General features: G+C 48.4%; 1 protein-coding gene and 1 long non-coding RNA gene across 2 annotated transcripts in view; one reads left to right on the top strand and one right to left on the bottom strand.

The window, feature by feature from the left end:
• Positions 1-360: 360 nt before the first annotated feature.
• Positions 361-5,727, bottom strand: LOC127683206 (uncharacterized). Its single transcript, XR_007977500.1, has 2 exons — positions 5,426-5,727; positions 361-3,984 (listed from the first exon to the last, which is right to left on the bottom strand). It is a non-coding gene; the product is annotated as an uncharacterized LOC127683206 (long non-coding RNA).
• Positions 5,728-6,120: 393 nt separating this feature from the next.
• Tmem154 (transmembrane protein 154) overlaps positions 6,121-17,401 on the top strand; it is a 37,001-nt gene continuing 25,720 nt past the window's right edge. Inside the window, exon 1 of the mRNA XM_052180272.1 lies at positions 6,121-6,213. Within this exon, the coding sequence (XP_052036232.1) occupies positions 6,150-6,213 (64 nt within the window). The 5' untranslated portion in view covers positions 6,121-6,149. The remainder of the gene's footprint in view (positions 6,214-17,401) is intronic.

Here is a 17,401-nt window from a genome sequence, read left to right as displayed (position 1 = left end):
GCAGTGGAAGGAAGATTAATTCCCTCTAAGAGGTGTGGGAGGCCACAGATGCCTAAGATTGCCAGGAGGGGATACAGTTATAAGATAGAGCTTCCTGTATTCCGATGGATCTTGAAAGGATGGCAGAGGAGGAGGATGTTGGCCCAGCTTGGGAGGTAGGAAGGGGAGTTGGGGAGGGGGATTCTCAGGGAGTTAGGAGGGGGGTTGGGAGAGGGAGTTGGAGAGGACAATTGGGGAGGAGGGCTTGGGAGGAGGGTTGGGGAGGCACTTCTCTGAAGGTCTCTTTCCTTGAAAGATTATTAAGTACATATGTTGGGGGTCGGCGGGCAGTGGCGGCTCCAGAAAGACCACACCAGGCCAAACAGTTCCACATGAGGTTTATTGAGAGGGGAAAGGGCAAAGGTAATGGTGGAAAGAAAAGAGGGGAAGACAGAGAACGGGGGAGGGGGTGCTTCTCTCATATATACAGATGGTGACTTGGTCGCAGGTTAAGGTAAGTCCAATGGATTCTGGGAATATGGTGGCTGTTGCCTCGGCAACAGGTGTACAGGTCACACGCACTATCACCTATGTGATGTCACAGGTTTCGGAGGTCCTGGTACCAACAACAGAATCCTAGGCAGACGAAAGTTACTTAGGAAGACTCATTTTTAGTTCCAAGATCCCTTCAGGGCAGGCCAAGGGAGAAAAGATAGGTGTTATTTAGTTCAAACTTGGTGAGAAAAGGGACATTCTCCCCCCCCCCCCCGAAACTAAAAATGAAACTCTAGAGCAGGTTTCTAGATTTTATTTTTAGTTTAGAAAAATCCCCCCAAGATCATTAAACATGCAGAGTTCTGGACAGTTACCATGGAGATCATCACTGCCCTGGACTCCGAACCTTGATAAGTTTGCCAAAATAACTCTAGTGTGGGTATCCTCCCTAGAAAAGCCCACTGTAAAATTACCATAAAATAAAATGTATTCACGTATTAGTCCTGAGCACCGAGGACAGACCGGAGAAGATAGACCGTCCCTGCCCTTGGGAAGACTAGCACGCCGCAGAGGCGCATCGACTTTGGGGGCCAGCCCACTGATGTCCTGCCTCTTCCCAGGCCCTGCCCAGGGCCCACTGGACCTCAGCTCTGCACTCCGTCCCACGTGCCAGCTGCCCCTTAAGCCCCATTCACAACTCTCCGGTTTTGTGGCCACCATTATCTTGACCCTGGACGATGTTGTCCTCACCCTGGGCTGAGGTCTGTGGGGAAGCCCCGGTGACACCAGTGAGCTCTGCTTGAGTGGACACGGTGTCTGGACAGGGATCAGCTCCACAAACACCTATCTCAAAGCTTTCCTTTCTCAGTGTTTGACAGATGTGAGTGGCAGCAAGCAGGAGGGAGCAACTCGAGCTCTGCCCCCCCACCCCCGCCCCATTGTTCCTTGGCGGTGGTCCTGGGTATTGGGACTCTTGGCCCTTGGAGGCAGCAGCCTTCTCTCTCTCAGTCTTTGGCCTGAGATCCTTCTGGTTCTTCAGATAGAACATCTGTCTGGAATCATTCGGGGACCAGGACCAGCAGGTTCTGTCCTCTGGCTCCTGACAGCCTCGTCTTCTTTTACAAGCTGTCTGCTTTCTCCCACCATCTTGAGTTCTAATGGCATGAGAACAACCACGCACCATGCACCACACAGTGCAGTGTCTGGGTGTTGGAGCCCATGTGCTGCCTTCAGGATCTTTAGCTGTCAAATGGGAGGAGGTGTGCACCTATCCACACCATCGGCTGTAAGGTACCACATTATCAAACCAAAGCCGCTACAACTTTGGTGGATACTTCTTTAGGTGCGAAGCTGCACTTCCTGCCAGGTTTCTTCTTCTTTCATCAGCCCAGCATGCACTGTGAGAGTGAATGCTGGGAAGGCCAGAGCACTCCAGGTCCCAGTGTTGCAGCGCTGGAGGGCAGCACAGGAAAGCCCTTGGCAGGACACTCCCTACTGGGCCGAAAGTAGCCTGCTTTAGGGGTCACAGAGGGAGAGGGAGGGCTTAGACTCAGAACACCCGTTCGTTTAGCCTGTCACAGCTGTTTAGAAGCAATCACAGTTGTGGAGGCTTGTGGTCCCAGTCAATCACGGCCTTGCCTCTAGTCATGGTGGTCTCTCTACCAGGGGAAGTGCCCCTCTCCCCTCTGACAAAGGCGGAAAGTGGTTCCAGGAGGCTTCGGTCTCTGTGGAATGTTCATGATTACTGATGTTACCAAAAAGATGGTCCAGCTGGCTGTAAGACCTTGACTCCCTTCCCTCAGGATGGCTTAGACAGCAAGAAAGAGTTCAGTACCTGCTAATTAGAGCATCCAATGGCCCCATCCACGGCTCCCTCCTCTTCCTTACAGAGAACAGGCTCCAGAAGGAGATCTTTTTTTTTTTTTTTTTTTGGTTTTTTGGATTTGTTTTTTCCGAGACAAGGTTTCTCTGTGTAACCGTGGCTGTCCTGGAACTCACTCTGTAGACCAGGCTAGCCTCGAACTCAGAAATCTGCCTGCCTCTGCCTCCCAGAGTGCTGGGATTACAGGCGTGCGCCACCACCGCCCGGCTCAGTGATGGCATTGTTAACAGCTTTACACATAACACCTAACATAATGGGTGTTTCATAACCTAAGACGTGCCTAGAGCCCAGCAAAGCCTAAGTCCCCTCATGTGTCTCACAGGGAGTCAACTGCCTAAGTGACTACCAAGGAGTGTGGGACAAGAGGACAGCCAGGATGTAGGGACTGGAACTCCAACAGTACAGCTACGTTTGTCCGGAAGCCGGCCACTCAGGGTCAGGTAGTGCCCCTCCGAAGGCAGGAAGCAGGCAAGCCCTCCACCCTCTCCTGGTTGCTGCTCTTGCTCCAGCTGTCGCTCCCACCTGCTCCCTCTTTGGTTCCTGGGACCTTCAGTAGTTTTCTACTTTCCTTTCAATATGCCTTCAAGATGGTTGCAGTCACTGCTGGTGTCAGTAACCTTGTCTGAAGGCCTGCTCTTCATTAGTAAGTACCAAGGAGCTGCCAGCACCTTCTGTGGAGACATAAAAATGCCCTGGTGCGCACCTGTGTGTGTGTGTGTGTGTGTGTGTGTGTGCGTGTGCATGTGTGTGTGTGTATGTGTTGGGGGTAGGAGTGTGAGAACAGGGTGCATGTTGTAGAAGTATTGTGAGTGCACATGAGGTGATCATAGAAAGACCAAGTATCCAAACGGCAACTGCAGACCATCTGTACAGAAGCACTTGGACTCTGGATCTGCATCAGCTCCGAACACATCTCCTCATCTCCAGCAGCCACTCCAGAAGACAACTTGCTATAAAGCCAAGGTGCGGGAAGGTCGTTATTTGACCCTGACTCTGATTTGTATCCTTCTGTCTACTTCCAGAGAAGCCAAGGGCTGACTGTTCATCAGACACTTGGAACAACAGCCTGAACTTGCTACAGTTTGCTGCAGTGTCTGTGGCCAACAGCCTTCCCCGGAGCCTGCCTTCATGCAGCCTTTCATTTGACAGACACACTGGGATGCTTTCCCAGCTGCTCTAAAGGTGTCTGCCAAAGATGGTAGCCAGCTCCACTGATAAAATGAGCTTGGAATTAATTGGCCACTGTTTGTTCTTGTTTGCATTTGTTCTGTGGTGTGCAGGAATGTGTGTGGAGGGGGAGCTTTGAGTGTCTTTATGAGTATTGGTTGTGTGCACCACTGTGTGTGAGGTGGTACTGCGTGTGTGTAACACTACATGAAGGGGTGTGTGTGCACGCATGCGAGCGTGCCCATGTCTGTGTGTGTTGACAAGCACACATCTTGGACAGAAGGGGACTGTGGACAGGAAGTTCGCATGCACAGCAATAGTTTCATGCTTCTCAGGTAGTTCCTTAGACGTCCTCATCCTCCATGGTCCACAGAGCTAAGGTCAAGACACCTACGGAAAGCACTGGCTTTGGCGGGGAGTCACTTCTGTTGTTTGAACAGGTGGTTGGAAAGCCAGACTCTCTAGGAAAGGGAGAAAATGGCTTCAGAACAAGAGGTACGTGCTGGGTCATCTCTGTGCCCCCCTGAGCTTGGAGAGGTCTCGGGGTATCTCTGGGACCCGGGACACCATGATCTTCTTGCAGTTTCAAGCCCTCTCCAGGCACCTGCGGGCCTGCCAGTCACAAAGATCAGTGCCTCACAGGGGTAAAGCCGAGGCCCTGATTTCCAGCTAAGAGCCAGGATTTAATCCGGAAACCCTGGCAGCCACTTTCCAAAATTAATGGTTGGTAAATGAGAACAAAGAGAGGCAAACAGCCCTTTCCTACCGCACAGCCCTGGTGATTTTAGCTGCAGTGGGTGGGTCTCCGGGGTGTCACCACTTTCCGATCAATGATGGTAATTTTCTTCCCCTTAACACCCACTGCCTCATGCGGAGGGTCTTAGAGAGCACAGAAGTCAAAGGAAAATGATATGCTGCTCAGGGCTTCTCTCTCCACGGTCTTGTTTTCTGCCGCCCATCATTCTGACAGAGTGGTACTCAGATCAGCACAGGGCCTACAAAAACAGTGTGTCTATGCCTTGGGGTTCAGCTCAACACCTACTGGAAGGAATCGGGACAGACAGTCTTGCCCTTGTCAAAGGTGTGCCTCAGGCCAGTCGCCAAAGCAGCTTCTCACAGGATGATAATGGGAAACTGAAGCCTAGAACTCCCGGGTCCCCAGCTTCCTCCTTTGCAGGTGTGTGTCACAGCTGGAGAAAAGCTCACTCCCACAGAAATAATTGCCACCCAAACTCTGCACCACAGGGTCTTGGAGCCAGGGGCCTATTGACTCTTGGTGAGTGTGATGAATAGTTCTTTCTCTGCCTGTGGCTTTCAGACCGATCATCCGGTTCTGAGCCCATCTATTTTCTTTTGCATTGATCCCAAGGTGCAAAAGTGGAGTGTATCAAGAGTGGATTTAATTGTCACTAAGACATTAAAATGCATTACGGTACGTCTACCTCCACGAACACACTGATTGTCCTGTGAATCACCACTACGTGGATCCACAAGAACTGGGGCAAAAAGCAAGGTCATGGCTGCCTTGGGTGCGGGGAGGTTGAGGAACCCAGGCCACTTGGGATGTTTATACCTTACAGCTCAGCTGAGACAGGATGGGATAGGAAGGTAGGCAGTGATGGGCTTGGAGGAGTCTGAGGTTCGTCTTTGCCTCCCTGCCTCTAGGCCCCGCCTCCCTGCCTCTAGTCCCCGCCTCCCTGCTTCTAGGCCCCGCCTCCCTGCCTCTAGGCCCCGCAGCAAGGAATGCAATTAGCAGAGCTCAGAGGAAGCATCCTAGCCTTCTCGAATGTAAAAGACCCTCCCTCCTCCTTCATTGTTTCCTCTGGATAGAATTTCTAGCCTCGCGCTAATCCTCTTCAATCCCGTTTGGCTGGTTCCGCAATAACAAAGGCCACTTCCCACCTGCAGGTCCCATAGTGCAGAGGCTTCCTTACAAAGACGTCTCTCCCAGGGTTGGGAAGCCCGGTGTAGCATTGTCTGTTGGTCCAAATAGGGCCTCTCCGGAGCAGGTGCTGGGTGGCTGGAGGAGGAGCCTGGTTGGCTGGAGAGCAAAGACTAGCAGTTTCCTGTTGGTTGGGCCTGAGCTGTCCATCCCAACAGCCACTAAGCATGCGAAGTTGTTTACATTTAAAATTACGTTGACTTAATGTAAAAGTTCTTTTCACACGAGGCTCAGTCCTTCGCCCAGCAGGCAATGTGGCCGTTACCAGACTGATTTGAGAAAGTGAGCTCAGCACTGAGCTCAAGCCAGCGCTCTCCAGGGCTCTGCGGACAGTTCCAGAGACCCAAGGTGCAAACTTGTCAGATCTGAAATTCTGTGGTCCAGGCTCCCAATGCTGAATGACACCTGAGCAACGGAGTCTGTTTCTCAGGAAAAGAAAGGTGGAGGCCCGGGCTCCAGAGTGCTAGGGAGGTGCTAACTGAATCAGTGCTGGGCGAAGCAGCTCCTCTGTTGCAACCCTTGCCAGTCTGACAGGCTCCTGCAGAGTTACATCACTTCCTAAAAATCAGGCAAACACCTCTCCTTCAAGTGAGCACCGACCCAAAGGAGCAGGAAACAGGAAATGTGCGCGTTGGAGGGAGGCCGGGGCTTCGCAGCATCCTGAGCGCGGGCAAGCCAGCTGACATGACCGTGTCGTGCGCTGCCTTGGTCTTGGCCGTGGGGCTCGCGCTTGCTCACTCCAGCCAGGGTAAGCAACCTCCAGCTGGGAAGGAGGATAAAGAAGCCCGTGGGTGCCCCGGGGCTACCGGACTTCTTCGGGGGAGGGTCCCACCCAGAAAACCTAATCCTTTCGGTGAAACTTAAAAGCAAAGAAAATTAAAACTATCTTGGGAGGGCAGGGCTGGAAGATAGATCTTGCTTTCATCGCAGCCTCTTTCGTTTGTTCTAAACCTCTGGCTATCTTTGCCTTTTATGATCCTTGTAATTTATCAGCTTTACTGGGCATATTAAAAAACCATAAACTTTTTTGGCAGTTCATGGAAAAGAATGTTCCAGTCTGCTGAAAGACAGAAGTAATGGTTTCACTTTAATAGCTGAGAAGTCTACTGGTTCCAAAAACCACTTGGGCAGTGAGGGGTTGGGGGGCGGGTGGTGGTGAAAAGAAGCAACTAGGGTCTGGAACTTAACTCCGGAACGCATTTGGGAAAAGATGTACATTTGCCATCAGCGGAGGATCCCCTGACAGCAGCAGGCGTGCCCTCAGTAACATCCTGTTCTTTGATCTTGGTAAAATGGGGGATATTTTCTTTGCACCCATTGTTACTAATGGACATTTGCTTTCAAGGCTAATATGATTATAGGCAATCAAAGGTATTGGAAAAGACAGGACTGCATCTCAATACCTTAGGGTTAGCAGGAGCAAACTGGCTATCTTGGCAGTTGCTACAACAAGCCAATGCCCTCTCCTCTGAGGTCTGTTGATTTGCAGTCATGGTTTCTGGGATGGTAAATAGTGCCTGCTTCTGCAGAAGAGCTGTGTCTAATGCAGAGGAACCTGTGCTATTGTTTAGAAAGGATGGGTGACAAGAGGCACTGATGTCACAGAGACGCAGCTTCCTGGAGGTTGACAGGTTACACCTTCCAGCCTAGCAGACTCTCTTGCAGGGCACTCTTTATGTGGTCTGAAGTAAAAAGTGAAGGGTGTGTGTGTGTGTGTGTGTGTGTGTGTGTGTGTGTGTGAGAGAGAGAGAGAGAGAGAGAGAGAGAGAGAGAGAGAGAGAGAGAGAGAGTTTCAGGTGAGCTAGGGAGTCTGTGCTTGTTTTGTCCACTGTGCTTTGGAGGGAATCATGAACACATGCAGGGAAAATCCTCTTTCGTTTATTTTTTATTTCCCCAGATGCTGTCAGAGCTTAGCATTCACTAGGAACTCAGGAACTGCTGATAAATATTAAAACCATCCCAGAGATGGCTAGGAAGCTGAACCTTAAGACTCCTGGAGCCCTGAAAGCAGATGGGCAGAGGAGAGCCGGCAGTCAGAGATGAAGGCTTGGTGGCACACTTGTGCAGGAGGTCCCCATTAGCTGCTGTGCTTCTTTGGCTCTACCTGTATCCACAGCATCTAAAAGATGCAAAAATCCAGTTTGCAGAAAGCTAGCTAATAAAAGCTGCTTATTTGTACACTAGTCAAGGGAAAGGCTATTCCTCATTAAAGCTCACTTCTTAAACCAATCAATGTATATCCTTTTGTGCCAGTGGTGCATAAAAATACGAATTAGGTTATAGGACTTTTATATCTTTTAGTTATTTTTTAAAAAGTATCTGGGGATGGTTAGGAGAAATATCCAGTCTCCTGAACAGTGGCACTCTCTCTGTTGCAAGCATGTTCTGAGATCTGCCCCCAAACGAAGCCTTTGCATCACCAAACAAGCTGCATTATCTAGAACTGGCAGTTGCAGACCAGGCTCATTCCTGTATGTCAGCCTCTCTTTTAATAGACAGCTTGGTTCAGGATTGAGAACCATCCCAAGCGAAATTATCCCCTGGAAAACAAGCAGGAGGTGAGTAGGAAAACAGCTCTCCTTGGACCTTGACTAAATTGATGAGCATAGTTTAAACAAGTTCTGGACAGAGACATCTCAGCCGGTGTAGGACCTTCAGAGAGCTGGAGCTGAGGTGTTTATAGGAAGACCAAGCTTTGTGGTTCCTGCATATTAGTAACAGTTTGTCTTTGTTCTTGTTGGCCGAGACCTGTCCACAGGAAAGTGAACGGTGAGAGCGGGGTTCATCGCGTGGGCAGCTGCTGTAAGGGAAGTAGATGAAATAGATGCAGAGTGAGCAGAGTTAGCTTCGTGAAGGCCAGAGGCAAGATGAGCCAAACGTTAGAGCCACTTGGTGAGAGGCTTTGGGGTGTGGGAGCCTGGAGAGAAAGAATGAGCAGTCCATGCACACAGGCAAGCTGAGAACTGATGGGGGGCGGGGTACAAAGAAAAGAAAAGAGTTCAGAAGAAAAGATAAATTCTGATATCGGTGGTGCATGCCTGTGATCCCTGCGTGGGCTGGGGTAGGGGAGGCCAGAGGTCAGTGCTTTCTTGCTCATATAGTCTCAACAACAAGAAAAACAAGAAAAACAACAGCCGATCAAACCAAACAGGATGAGACCTAAAGTCCCTCAGTGTCTACAGTTCCAAATTCCAGGAAAGTGGAGAGGGACGGCCTTCTGGGATGGGTTCAGTTCTGCGAAGACACATTGTGCCCTGTGCCTGGCCAACCTACTACAGTCTGCACCACCCTCAAATACTGCCCCCCTCCACCCGGAGAAACAGGAACCACGCAGGGTGATTAGCACTTAGCCCGCCCACTCAGTTTTTGATTTTAGTGAGCATTATTTGCGTTTCTAGAGAGTCTAACATATGTAGGGTTTTTTGTTTTGTTTTGTTTTTTACTTAAGCTAAGCTATTTACCCCTTTTGTTCATGTTATACCAACTCTTCAACTCCTGCTGTTTGCTGTGTCTGCTGACCTCCCGGTCATGAGGGCACTGAGGCCAGAGCCTGGCGTGCAGGGAGCGGCTCACCTGTTACTTAACTCCGGATCCTCTCCAGCAACCCCTAACTCCTGCAAAGTACAACATCCCTTCTCTGTATTACCCACTAGGAATGAAGCCAGGGTTATGTTGAGCTTAGAGGAGAGAATGACTGAACCTCAGCTTCACTGAAGCCTTGGGACAGGCAGACAGTAGGGCTCAGTCCTCAGGTGAGGCCAGTCAGTAACCAGGAGTAACCAGAGAGACAGGAAGAAGGCCAGAGGGAGAGGCGAAGACGACTGAGTTAGACTGAACAGCTAAGGATACTTGGCTTCCACAGGATCACGGTAGTCCCAGTGACACTGAGTGTAGGTTGTTAACCACCACCAACTCACCCTTTTGGCAATGGCCTGGCCTTCCAGCTTTAGCTTCCGACACAGTTATTGGATAGGTGACCCTTAAAAGCATTATATGGTCTCTTAAACCCTGGAGCCCAAGTCTTTGTTTGAGGCAATCCCAATGACCAGTTAGGCTTTAGACTTTCATTTCCTCTATAATATTGTTTGTCTACTTTTTTTGGGGGGGGGTATTGTTTTATTATGTTTTTTGAAATAGGGTCTACCTCTGTAGCTCAGGTTAGTTCAGAGTCATAGTCCTCCTACCTCAACTCTCTAGATTTACCCGTCCCCTTTGCCCCTCCAGACATGATACCGCGGCTTTCTTGAGGTTTCTTTATACATTTAAAGGCAGCGTCTCCTATTTCATCTGGTATTTCTAGCTGTTGTTCAGTGGGAACATTTTCTTAAACAGATCGGGTTGCTGGAGAGGGGAGCTTTTTTTGTGCAACCCTTCTAGAGGGTAGCTTGGAAATGTTCTTACTCTGTTGTCCTGAGAATTTATTCCTGATCACCCACAAATGTGCAGGAAAGAGGCCAAGCCAACCATGGCGACGGTACCATTTGTAAAACTGTGTGTGTACACGCACTCGTGCGCGTGGCGGGAGGGGGAACAGAAACTGTTTAAATGCCCATTCACAGAAAAGGGTGACACAATTTTGCAGTTTTAGAATGAGTGCCACGGAGCAAGCTAGACGAACCTGAGCTACTGGTGTCAAGCTGGATCAGGCTCAAAATAACGCTGGCCAAGCCCAATGGCTGACGATTAATATGCACACGATCAGGAGTTTCAGCTGCTTGGGAGCTGAGACAAGAGGAGTGCTTGAGCTATGGAATACAATTCCAGTCTGGGCAACATAGACAGACGCTCAGTGCAGTAGTGTGATTCACAGAAAAATCGTTTTTATCTCAGGTTTTCTTTTTCTTTTAAATATTTATTTATTTTATTTATGTGAGTATACTTTAGCTGTCTTCAGACACATTAGAAGAGGGCATCAGATCTCATTACAGATGGTTGTGAGCCACCATGTGGCTGCTGGGAATTGAACTCAGGACTTCTGGAAGAGCAGCCGGTGCTCTTAACCTCTGAGCCATCTCTCTAGCCTTTATCTCAGGTTTTTAAAGTGTCATGACCTATGCTTAGATAGAGTCTTAGATGCATTTAAAAGTCTGGATACACACTAACTCTTAAGTACTTACCTTTGGGAGTAAGAGAAGTTATATCAAGCATAGCTATGTCTATCTTACTCAGTTTTCTGTTAGTATAATAAAAGATCTGAGGAAGAGCTGGGAACATAGCTTTGTGGTGAAGAGGCCCTAGGTTCAACACACAGTACCTACTAACCAACCAACCAACCAACAAATCACCCAGTCAACCAACCATCCAACCAACCATCCAACCAACCAAAAGACACAAAAATCGAAGTAAACAAATGAACAAAAGGAAAGTAAATCATCTGAAGAATTCAACTTTTAAGGAAGAAAGATTTAATTTAGCTCATAGATTGAGTCTAGGATCAGTTGGCTCATGTTGCCTTTGCGCCTGTGGTAAGGGGTACACCAGGGCACGGAGTCTGCACTGTAGAAAACCACTCACTGTGGGGCAGCTGGGGAGCAGAGACTAGGTCCCAGCATCCCCGTGAAGGCCATGGCTCCAATGACCCAATTATCTTCTACTGAGTGTGACCCAGTAAAAATTCCACCATCAGATAATAGATAATAGTGCCTGGCAAGCAAGCCTTCAATACATGGGTTTTGGGGAACATTCTCGAGCCTTATTGTAACAATACCTATAGTACTGTTTCCTTCAGATGAAAAGGACGACAGGAGCTGGAGAGATATCTCAGAAGACTCTTTTTATTTTGTTTTGTTTTGACCTTTTGAGACAGGGTTTCTCTGTGTAGCCCTGGCTGTCCTGGAACTCACTCTATAGACCAGGTTGGATTACCAGTCACCTTTGCCCCTTCAGATGTGATAGCTCAGCTTTCTTGAGATTTCTTTATACATTTAAAGGCATGAGCCTCTGCTTCCCTAGTGCTGGGATTCTTTAATCCCACTAGGGATTATTATTATTATTAGGGATTGTATGTACCACTGGGCCCAGCTAGAGCTCTTGACCTTCTTGCAAAGGACTGGAGGTTGGGTCCCAGCCCTCAAGTCAGGTGGTTCACATATGCCTGTAACTCCAGCTCCAGAGAATTTAATGCCCTCGTCTAGCCTGTGTGGGCAACAGGCAGACACACACAGACACATACACACCACAAATAAAACATAAAGTTAAATTAAAATTTAAAGGAGATAATCCAGGGGCTAGCAAAGTCTGAGCAATGGGCTGGTTGGGACCGGCCTCCTGCCTTTTGGTGCAGGCGTTGGAGCTTCCAGCAGCCTTTGTACCTGTACATTTGTAAATGTTTATTTACCGAAATCAGCTCTCTCCCTTGGGTCTTATGGGGATGGTTTGTTTGTTTGTTTGTTTGTTTGTTTGTTTTTGTAGGTCTCCTTTTAAGTTTGGATTTACAAATCTTCCCTTTCCAGTTGCTCACTTCATACTACCTTAGCTCCCATCTTTCCTCACGCCGTGTTCCTGGGCCGTCAGACCCAGGAGCAGACTTTCATCCACTCTCAGGCTGGGTGTCCCGCCCCAGTTTCCACCCCTCCGCAGGCATCTCCGCCCACCTGTAATGATCGTGAGCCGGTTTCCATCATCAATCCCTTTGGGTCCGTTATGCATGGTGTCAGCTGCTCAGCATGTCTGAAACAGAACTCATGTGTGCTCCCTGGTGGCTTGCACCCACCCTGAATCCTCCCTGGGCTACCCTCCCTCTTAACATCTTAAACAGCCTCATTACCTCTAGTGTTATTCCCCCAGCTCCCCCTCCCTCCATTTCATACAAACCCAGAACAGTCGTTTTGTAACAAAAATGCAATCATCTTCTCCCCCCAACCCCCATCAGTGTTTTCTTCCTAGGCTAGATCCCACACACCCTGACATCATGATAAAACATCCTGTGAACTGGGCCTGAATTCTTTTCTCACTCAACCCTCTCCACATCCCATGCCTTATGAGGCAACCTCTTACCGGTGCCAAGCTGTGAGAGACTACTGGGCCTTCCTGTGTGCCAGGCCCTCAACTCTGACACCTTTCTCTGAGGTCTTTGCTTAATGGACTTCATAAATGGAGACCCCATCATTTGTGAAGATGTTCTGAGTGCAGCAACCCCAGATACAACAAATCTCTTTGCTTTCCACACCCTCGTGGCTCTGCTCTCTGTGAATGAACACAGTCCAGTTTCTATTCATTGAAATTATAATTACAGATTTAATTACTATTGTTCTGACTTAGTCATTTCCCTGGGAGGCAAGTGCCTGGCCTGGTCTCATTTACCCTACCTAGTAGCTTAGATTCAGTCTAGTGCATGGCATGGGGTCTGGCAGACATACAATAAAATGTGGTGCCTGGCTGGCTTAGATCCTTCAGTTTCCTAATTCCAAATTAGTAACTGATCCCAAATCTTAGACAGATGTGGTACCACATACCTATAATCCCAGTAATGAAAATTTGAGGCAGGAGGATTGTGGGTTCGAGGCCAGCCTTGGTTACTCACTAAAACAATGGCAGGGCCGTGTCATGGCTCGGTGGGTGAGCTGCTCACCACGCAAGCACGAGTTCGGATCTCCAGCAGCCGTGTAAAAGCCTGGCCTGGAGGTGCGTAGACCTCAGCGCTGGGGGTCAGACACAGGGAGTCTCCAGGGACTCGGTGGCCAGCCAGCCTAGTCAAAATGGCAAGCTCCGAGTTCAGTCAGAGATCCTGTCTCAAAAGAGAAGGTGGAGATCGACAGAGGAGGACACCGACCTTGACCTCTGGCCAACACACATACAGTTGATGTGATAGAAGAACTTGGGTGGATTTGGATTGCCACTTCTTACATCTGGAATCTCAAGTCAACTAAAGAGCGTCTCCATGTTGGTTCGTGGGTAAGATCATTAAGATGGAGTGTATGTGGCCAGCTCCACACAAATTAGAACATTTAAGCTGGGTCTTAGATGAGCCATTCAAATAACAGGGAACTGCCTTGAGCTCCCCATTTTGGAGGGTGGGTAGACATGATGTCTCGAGTTTGTGTCTCTGCATCATCAGGACTTGCAGCATTCTGTTTCCCCCTTTGGATGTTTTCTGAGAATCCTGGGTATTTTCTGGTACGCTAACTAACAGAACTCGGGGATTTATTAGATGAAGAGAAGGAGGAGGAAGAAGAGGAGGAGGAAGAAGGGAGAAAAGAAGGAGGAGTAGAAGAAAAAGGAGAGAAAGAAAAAGACCTATCACTGAAAGAGTAACAGTGATAATTAAAAAGAATTCAAGAGCAGATCAACATTAGGCGATGCGTTACTGTAATGAGCCGTGTTAAAAGCTAACGTGAGACTGTAGAGGTGACTCCCTCAGCAACTTTCTCACTGAGCAACTGTGAGGACCTGAGTTTGGGTCTCAGGATCTGTGCAAACAGTCAGGTGTGGTGGCTTGATTCTACAACTGCCCTGCGTGGGAGATCGAAATAGACGGCTCCTGGGAGCTTGCTGACCAACCAAATTAGTGAGCTCCAGATTCAGTAAGAGACCCTGTGTCAAAGAAAACAAAAACAAGAAACCAAACCAAATAATGGAAGCCCAATTGAAAGACACCTGATGTTGACCTCTAATCCCACAAATGGTGCGCACACAAACACGTATAAAACACACACACACACACACACAGCCAAGAAAACGGTTGGGATGCAGCCTAGTTAGAGTATTTGCCCAGTATACATGAAGCCCTTTGTCCTCAGTAATTTGTAAACTGAGCATGGTGACACACACCTTTGATCCCAGCACTTGAGAGGGAGCGGGAGCAGAAGGTCAGGAGTTCAAGGTCACTCTGTCAACCTACTGAGTTAGAGGCAAGCCTGGAATACATAAGACCCTATCTCCAAACAAACATAAAGTTAGTGAGAAAAGTCTCATGCAGTGGTGTTGCGTTCATAACTGTAGGGAAAAGGGAATGGGGAGGAGGGGAGGAAGAAGGAGAAGTAGGGGAAGGTGAGGAGGAGGAAGAGAAGGGGGAGGAAGAAGAGGAGGGAGAGCATGAAAGGTCTCAGCAGCTGCAGCTGTAGTGGTAAGTTCTGGTGCTTGAGGTCTATCTGAAAGTCCAGGTCAAAGGGCAACACTGATGCTCCTTAAAGACCTAGTGGGTCAGAAGCCAGACTGCTTTAGAGTTGATCCAAGAGAATGGAACCCACCATTTTGCACCAGTAATTTGTTTCCCTCTTGAGCTGCTTGTCAGAAAGCTTCAGACCTTAAACCCTTGACCTCGGTCACACACAGAGGCCTCAAAGTCCTCAGGACCTCAAGGTCATAGGTTTGCATAATCCTCTGTTGTTCCTCTTGAGCCACCACTCAGGGTGCAGAAGCTGTGGGGGTGGAGGCCCAATCTCTTCCTGCTGTCTCTGATTTTGCAAAAACAGTGCGTTTGCCATTTATCATTTTAGATGGCTTTGCCCTGTCACCATCTTTCGGGCAGTCCTGAGCATGTGGTGGGTGGAGTGATGCTAAGATGACAGAGTTTGAGCTTCAGGGATGAGGCATCCTGACTAATTGGGTGGGGCCAGCAGAGTCTCCAGAAAGAGGCTGGCAGAACAGTTGGATGGGGCACCGGGGTCTGAAGAAGGGCACAGCTAAGGATATTTGCTTTCCAGTTACTCTTTTACATTGCTGCATTAACCAGATTTCTGTTACTGTAACAAACTACCAGAGACAATCAACTTTAAAAGAGAAGAGGTTGATTTGGGGTTATGGTTCTAGGAGTTTCGGTCCATGATTCATTGGCCCATTGTTCTGCAGCCTGTGGGAAGGCAGCACATAGGGGCAGGGTGTGTGTGACAGGGGAAACACTCGGGAAATGGCAGGAACAGGAAGGAGGCAAAAGAAAGACTGCCTTCCCACAATCCCCTTTAACGACACCCTCCCAGCGACCTGAGGGCCTTCCACCAGTACCTGTGGTGCCTCAGGCTGGGAGCCTTTGGAGGACATCCCACCCCAAAACTCTAGTCACTATGGTCGGAAATAAGCTATTCAAAAGAGAAACAGAAATACAACAAACCAGGAAAATACCAAGTATGGTGATGATAATCATCTTTATTGATCCCCTCTTATTTCAAAGTGTAGACTTATTTCACTGATGTTGGGAAGTTGGTTTTTCCTTTCTTTTCTGAGTTAGAGTCTCACTCTGTAGCCCAGGATAGCCTAGCGCTTATTTCATAGACTAGATTAGTGTCCATTTGTACTGCTCTTCCTGCTTCCAGGGTGCTGGGATTACAGACATTTGCCCCCTTGTCTGGGTAAGAATTCTGTATTCTATCCTATGTAATATGAATATATTTAAAACTAGACATGTGCTACAGGCTAGAATGGCATTCCCCCCTCTGTGTAGCCCTGGCTGTCCTAGAACTCGCTCTGTAGACTAGGCAGGCCTCTAACTCGGAGATCCTTCTTCCTCCTGTCTCCCAAGTGTGTGTGCCCCCACTGCGCAGCAAAGACAGTAATAAGTTCATGCTGCTTTTTGATCAAGTGAGCCAGGGAAAGGACCAGGCACTTCTGGGCACCACCTGAGGTCCATGGGCAAAGCTGTCCCAATGTGCCATCCTTCTGCTTGGCATGAGTGTCTCTATGTGTCACACACAGCCACCCTCCACACCCAGGCTGGTACAGAGTATCTCTGCTATAGTAATTTGTTCCAGTTTTGTTCTTGGCTACCCTATAATGAGGTACCACAAATGCGGAACAATTAATTTTGAAAAAGTCATCACTAGGGGAAAAAAAAATCAACTGATTAATGGTGTATATACCTATTCAGATTACTCCCAGGGTTCCTTTCAGCATTTGGCTCCAAATCATACTTAAATTAATAAGTCTGTCATTGTGAGTCACCACAAATTAAGACACTGTCCATTCGTTCATGAGTTAGCTGGGTAATTCTTAGGCCAGCAAACATATTTACCAGAGTCATCTAGGAAGACTTTAAGGAAATATTATTAGGACCAGGGCTATCCCTCACCAGCAGTGTGTGTGTGTGTGTGTGTGTGTTGTGTGTGTGTGTAGCATGAAGAAGGCCCTAGGATTGCTTCCTAGACGTACATCCTGTTATTCAGGGTACATCCCTACATAGCATCAAATAACTGGTGAAACTGAGGGACCATAGCTATTGGAGACAACTGATTAAGCACAATATGAAATTATTTAGGCAACGACTCCCAGACCAGTGAACGGTCTTGAGCTCTAACTCAAACCCACTACATCAGAACCTTGGGAGAAGAACCTGGCAGTCTATGCTGTATGGATGAAGCTTCTCACAACTGTTCCAATGACTGTAGGCTTAAACCACCATGCCATGCATCGGCAGAGCTTTTTGGGAGACTCAGGTTCTAAAGCCAAGCATGCATCTCTCAGCCTTATTCGGAAGGGGAGTGCTCTTGTCACGGTCTTCTCCTGATATACCTGGCCAGGACCACCCAGAAGCTCAGCCTTCTATGATAACCTTAAGCCACTGGGTTCAGCTGATAGAGTTGGGTACTAGGTTTCCAGGGCCTCGAGTTTGGTTTTTGTCAAGTTCTCAGAATGAACAGTAGAATAAGAGGGAGTTGAGGTAGCCCAGGGAAGGGCTAGAAGCAGAGAGTTTGGAGGTTGGTCTCAACCTTGGCTGTCCCCTGCAGTCCCCTGCAGGTAGTTCTCCACGTCTTCATCCCAGCCTCTTTATTGTTTGAGACAGGAGCTCATGTAGTCAAGGATGAATTCAAACTTGTGATCTTCTTGCCTTTATCTAGTTTCAAGTTATCTTGAACTTTATCTTCTTGCCAAAGAGCTTGGATTGCAGGCATGCTTAGTTTTTTTTCCCAGAGCTGAAGTTACACCCAGGGTATCTTCATGCCTGCCAAGCCAGTACTTTATCAACTGAGCTATGTCCCTATCTCCACTTGGTTTCCTATTTATTT

The sequence above is a fragment of the Apodemus sylvaticus genome, chromosome 4, assembly GCF_947179515.1.
Source record: "Apodemus sylvaticus chromosome 4, mApoSyl1.1, whole genome shotgun sequence".
Lineage (NCBI taxonomy): Eukaryota > Metazoa > Chordata > Mammalia > Rodentia > Muridae > Apodemus > Apodemus sylvaticus.
This window is presented reverse-complemented; position numbering and strand designations above follow the sequence as displayed.